The sequence below is a fragment of the Grammomys surdaster genome, unplaced genomic scaffold, assembly GCF_004785775.1.
Source record: "Grammomys surdaster isolate TR1022 unplaced genomic scaffold, NIH_TR_1.0 126278, whole genome shotgun sequence".
In the NCBI taxonomy this organism is placed as follows: domain Eukaryota; kingdom Metazoa; phylum Chordata; class Mammalia; order Rodentia; family Muridae; genus Grammomys; species Grammomys surdaster.
The window spans coordinates 7997663-8003370 of NW_021621078.1; the positions used below are offsets into that span (position 1 = coordinate 7997663).

The following is a 5708-nucleotide window of genomic DNA, read 5'->3' on the forward strand; positions in this document are numbered from 1 at the left end:
AGAAAGAAAGAAAGAAAGAAAGAAAGAAAGAAAGAAAGAAAGAAAGAGAAAAAAGGCTAGGCAGTGGTGGGGCATGCCTTTAATCCCAGCACTTGGGAGGCAGAGGCAGGTGGATTTCTGAGTTTGAGGCCAGCCTGGTCTAGAGAGTGAGTTCTAGGACAGCCAGGGCTACACAGAGAAACCCTGTCTCCAAAAAAACAAAACAAAACAAAAGTTAAAAAAAAGAGAGAAGAGAAAGAAAGAAGGAAAGAAAGATAGAGGGTACTTGAGTCCTCTCAGAAAAAGTGGAGAGTGGAGGTGAAGATGATAAAACAAGGTACTCGGGCAAACAGGGTCTATATTCTATTTCATTTATTAAGACAGAGTGTCCTCACCCAACCTAGCCTTGTACTTGCTGTGTAGCCTAGACTGGCCTTGGCCTTGAACTCTTCTTTTAACTTTACTGTGTGTGGGGCTGCACATGGTGTGTGTGTGTGTTTGTGTGTGTGTACTTCTGTGGGTCAGAGGATGTTTTGTAGAGTCTAGTCTCCTTTTCCTCTTTTATTTGGGTTCTGAGAATCAAATTCGGGTCATCAGGTTTACTCAGGAAGAACTTTTACCTGCTGAGTCATCTAGCCAGCCTGGGCCTTGAACTCTTGATCCTCTTGCCTCCATCTCCCAAGGGTTGGGATCAGGCATGCGCCACCACATCTGACACTTATGTTGTTTCCTGCGATAGAAGTATCCAGTGTATGAGAACTCACAAAGGCTGTGAGATTATTTCAGAAGCTCTGTTTTATATGATTAAGGAATAATAATAAACAGTAAGAACACCTTTTTTGTGGCCTTAGAGATTAAACCTGGGGACCTTGAATATCAGTCAAGCACTCACCTGTAGAGCAGCATCCCCTTCCTGTAGTGTCTTTTAAGGGTTGGGAGATGAGAAGGTCTTGCTCTGTAACTCAGGCTCTGTCACGCACTGTAGCTCAGCTTAGTCTCTAACGCAAACCCAAAAACATGAGTGTTTTAGGACCTAGCTAGAAAAAATGAGAGTCAGTAAGACATGGATGGACCACTCCTAACCTCAGAAAAGGAGGGGCCAGTTGTACCGAGACCGTCTGTCCCTGAAGGACAGTGTGTCTGCCCAGAAGCCCATCTCCAGCTGAGTATGGCTGAGCAAATAACCTCCATCCTTGTTTCTAGGCATAAGGACCCTTTAGTTTGAACTGGATCCTCTTTAGTTTGAACTGGATCCTCCACACTGCTTGTCTGGTGGGCTAGAACCTCTCTTAATTTCCTCTCCAAAACGATGGGGCAGATGATGCTGAGGAGCATGTGTCTTCCCACCCCACTCCCATCTTTGTCATCTATGCAAGTATCTAAAAACCAAGACCACGAGGTCAAAAATCAAACTATTTATCTTTCCATAGACCTGTGCTGTGCTTTTTTTTTTGTTGGTTTTTGTTTTTTGTGCTAAGAATTGAATCTCGAGCCTTGTGTATCCACAACATGCTTGACCATGGAGCTATACCCCCAAACCATGATTAGAAGAGCTAAGGAGAAAAATTTTAAATAATAATACTAGTCTGAGGATGTAACCCAGTGACAGAGGGTTTGCCCTGAGTTTGATCAGTAGCCCAGCAAAAAATAAGTTAAAATAATGGAGATTGCCCATTTATTCACAGGTGAAGCAAATCATGGAGGAGGCCGTCACCAGGAAGTTCGTGCATGAAGACAGCAGCCACATCATTGCTCTGTGTGGTGAGTGCATGCTTTACAGGGCTGGGTTACAGACTTGGGACCTGGGAAAGATGAGTCTCCTGGTTTAGTAACTCTCAAATATGAATTCAAGTCCCAACCAATCCAAACACTATTGAAGTCTATGTGAGCCCCACCCCAGACCTAGTGAATCAGAGGCTTCAGGTTGCAAGAATCTGTGTATTTTAGTATCCCAGGACACCAGTTCCCAAATTTTAGTGGCACCAGAATTCACCTGAAAGTACGATAAAGCATTTATAGCTGTGTCGTACCTGGTGTCCCAAGCCCCTCATCCTGGCTATTTAGAAGGCTGAAGCTGGAAGATCAAAAGTTCAAGGCTTAGCCAAGCAGTGGTGGCACATGCCTTTAATACCAGCGCTTGGGAGGCAGAGGCAGGTGGGTTTCTGAGTTCGAGGCCAGCCTGGTCTACAGAGTGAGTTCCAGGACAGCCAGGGCTATACAAAGAAACCATGTCTTGAAAAACCAAAAAAAAAAAAAAGTTCAAGGCTTGTCTTATCTGTGAAGTATCCGAGGTTAGCCTGGACAACTCAGTGAGACCTTGCCTCAAAATAAATTAGGGAGAGGTGGCTAAAGAGATGGCTCAGCAGTTAAGAAGCCTAGCTACTCAGCAGGGTGGTGGTGGCGGTGGCAGCATCAGCAGTCGTCTCCTTTAGTCCTGGCACTCAGGGGACAGAGTCAGGCAGATCTCTTTGAGTTTGAGGGCACCCTGGTCTACAAAACAAGTTCCAGGACAGCCAGGGCTATACAGACAAACCATGTCTCGAAAAACAAAACAAACATTCCTGGCTGCTCTTCCAAAGGACCTGGGTTTGATCCCCATACCTACGTGGTTGCTCAACAGTCTATGACATCAGAGTCCAGAGTGTCCTACACCCTCCTGTGACGTCTCAGCATCACAGAGCAAAACAGACCTGGTCCTTGCCAAGGCTTTTCTGGTTCTAGTAGGTCTGGTGTGGCCTGAGACTCTGGATTTCTTCTATGCTCACAGTGGAAGCTGGAGTACTATCCCAGGATCCCATGTTGAGAACCTTGTCCTGAGCGATTTGGATTCTGGAACCACCCGTCTTATCTGTCCCTTTCTCTCTGAAGAAGGATTGGCACTTTGGCGTGATTTTCTGTGCTTTTTGGCTGCCGCATTTTTCTGGTTGCTCCATTCTTCTAATTCCCCATGCACTTGGTTAGATGCAAAAGAGGGTGAACATAAGCAAGGGGGACAACCAGGACCTCCGGCTGTAGCACTAGGTTGCATGATGGGGAGGCATCAGATGTTTGCCTTAGTAGGAAAAAGCTTATATCTGCACAGTTTTATTTGATTTCCACAAACTTAGGCATCCCCTAATGCCCCCTAAGGTGCGAAGGGTACCAGAGCCTAGCAAGTGCTAGTAGTCACACACTCCGAAGAAATGCCTTATTTTTTTATTTTGTTTTTACATTTGATGTGGTATGTGAATGCACATGTATGGACTATGGCACCTGTGTGGAGTTCAGAGGACCATTATTGGGAGTGTGGTCTCTCTTTCCACTGTGTGATCAACCAGGGATCGACAGCAGGTCGATCAGGCTTGGCGTCAAGCACCTCCGAGCCTCTTAGTGATCCTGCTTTTGGCAACAGTGAGACAGAGCTGCCTTTCCCATATATTTGGCAACTCGCGAGACAGTATTCTCCATGCAGCAGGATGGCAGGGACAAGGTAGACAGTCTCTGCCCCAGAAACATAGATCCTGCTGAGAGGCAAGCAGACAGAAAAGAAAATGTGTGAAAAAAAATGTATCATGATAATACATAATCGAAGCTCTATGGAGGAAAACCATTCTAGAGTTAAAGGCTGGGAGAGGCAGCCAGTGAGCAAGGCTGTGTGACACAGGGCTTTCAACAGTGGTGGTCTGCATAGTACTTAAATGGTCTCTCCTCTCTCTCTCTTTCTCCCCTTTTCCCTCCACCCCCCCTCCCCTTTTTCTTCCTTGACTGGCCTTGAATACACTCAGGCTCTTGATCTTCCTGCTTCAGCCTCACAGTTATCAGTCCCACAAGCATGCACCAGCCTGCCATGCCCCTCTGTGACTGGTTTGTTGAGCATTTTTGTGGGGATTGAGTTTATGTCTGTAAGCATGATTGGACTAAGCATGATTAGAGTCCAAGAGCAGAAAGTCTCCTTGTCCTTTGGGTGCTGAGGCTCAGTCTAGGCATGCTGTCTTTGCAGTCCCACTGTCTATCTTTTGGGTGAGTTTCCCCTGTTCTCTCATACGATGATGCCCTGATCCATCCATCTGCAGCCTGCTTTTACCTCCTCTGCTTCACAGAACACATGCTCTGGGAGAGAGAAAAGAAAAGGCTCCCCAGGGCCGTTATTAGCCAGGAAGCATATTAGAATTCTGGCTTAGTGCTAGGCTTTGTCAAAGCGCACACTGTAGAAAGCTACCGCATAGTGAGAACAGCTTTTGCATGGGTGCCGTGTGTGGGTAGCCAGGGGAGAATGAAGGGAAGAAGGCTGGAGAGAGGCCAGCAGAAGAAGAGCATTGAGTACTCCACAGCAGGCTCTTGAGGCACCAGCCAGCTCTCCTGCAGCAGGCCTGGAACTCAGAACCCTCCAGGAGCTGTGAGTCTCCTGTCAAAAGCTCTGAGTTCTTTCGTCAGTGCAGACCACACTAAAGAGCAGGCTTCCTCTGAGCCATTTCAATTCCTGTAGTAGACAAAACAAAACCTTCAAGTCTCCAGGGTTTTAAACAGAGTCCAGAAGCAGGAAGACCCATGATGGTACAAAGGTCCTCCGAGGTTCCTAAGAGTCACTAATACAAGCACAAATGCCACAGGATCAGACAAAATGTTTGCAAAAGCAGCTGCCCAGATGTGAAGCTGCAGTGTCCGGCTGGAGTGGCCCGATAGCACTTGCTCCCTGTGACGTGTCAGCCCTGACTGAGTTGCCACAGGAATTTCAGGCCCAGGCTTTTTGCTGGCCTCCAAGAAGTCTGGGATTTTGTGTGTGTTAGTGTGTTAGCATTTTTGTGAGTGTAGTTGTTTGTAGGTGTGGGTACATGTAGACAGCAGGTTCTGAGATGCTGTTCTCAGGGGCCACACACCTTGTTTGTAGGGACCCAGAGCTTAACGATTAAGCTAGGTCGGCTGGCCAGCAGACCCCAGACGGAGCCATCTCCCCAGCTGGATCTGGGCTTTTTTTCCTCTCTCTGACTTGTATTTTTGGAATTTGTGTGTGCATGCATTGGTGGGAGGGTGGTTATTTGTTTGTTTTTGAGGTAGGCCTTCACTAGGGAGCCCTAGCTGGCTTGAATCTCACAGTGAAGACCAACCTAGCCTCAAACTGACTAACTCTTTTCTGGCTTCTACCTCCCAAGTGCTGGAACTAACAGCATGGGCCACCACACCCATCTTATTTGGTGACTTTTTATGAAATTCACATCAAACATTCTGAGCTGGCAAGATGACTCAGTCTTGCCATATAAACCCAATGACCTGAGTTCAGTCTTCAGAACCTGGCAGAAGGAGAAAAGTGGCAGCAGTTGTCCTCTGACCCCCATATGTGTGATGACATGCATGTGCTCACACTCAAACATCACATATACACAAAATAATAAGTAAGTATGACTTATAAAAAATGAAATTCAAGCCAGGCAGTGGTGGCATACGCCTTTAATCCCAGCACTTGGGAGGCAGAGGCAGGCAGATTTCTGAGTTCGAGGCCAGCCTGTTCTACAGAGTGAGTTCCAGGACAGCCAGAGCTACACAGAGAAACCCTGTCTCGAAAAAACAACCAACCAAAAAAAAAAAAAGAAAAAGAAAGAAAGAAATGCCGGGCAGTGGTGGCGCACGCCTTTAATCCCAGCACTTGGGAGGCAGAGGCAGGCGGATTTCTGAGTTCGAGGCCAGCCTGGTCTACAGAGTGAGTTCCAGGACAGCCAGGGCTAAACAGAGAAACCCTGTCTTGAAAAACCAAA

General features: G+C 46.9%; 1 protein-coding gene across 3 annotated transcripts in view; it reads left to right on the forward strand.

Annotated features, from left to right (window-relative positions):
* Window positions 1-5708, forward strand: part of Sgsm2 (small G protein signaling modulator 2) — a 41721-nt gene that overhangs the window by 3601 nt on the left and 32412 nt on the right. For all 3 annotated transcript variants that reach the window (XM_028759229.1, XM_028759232.1, XM_028759231.1), the window contains one exon: window positions 1665-1740. In XM_028759229.1, coding sequence (XP_028615062.1) covers window positions 1665-1740 — 76 coding nt within the window. The remainder of the gene's footprint in view (window positions 1-1664; window positions 1741-5708) is intronic.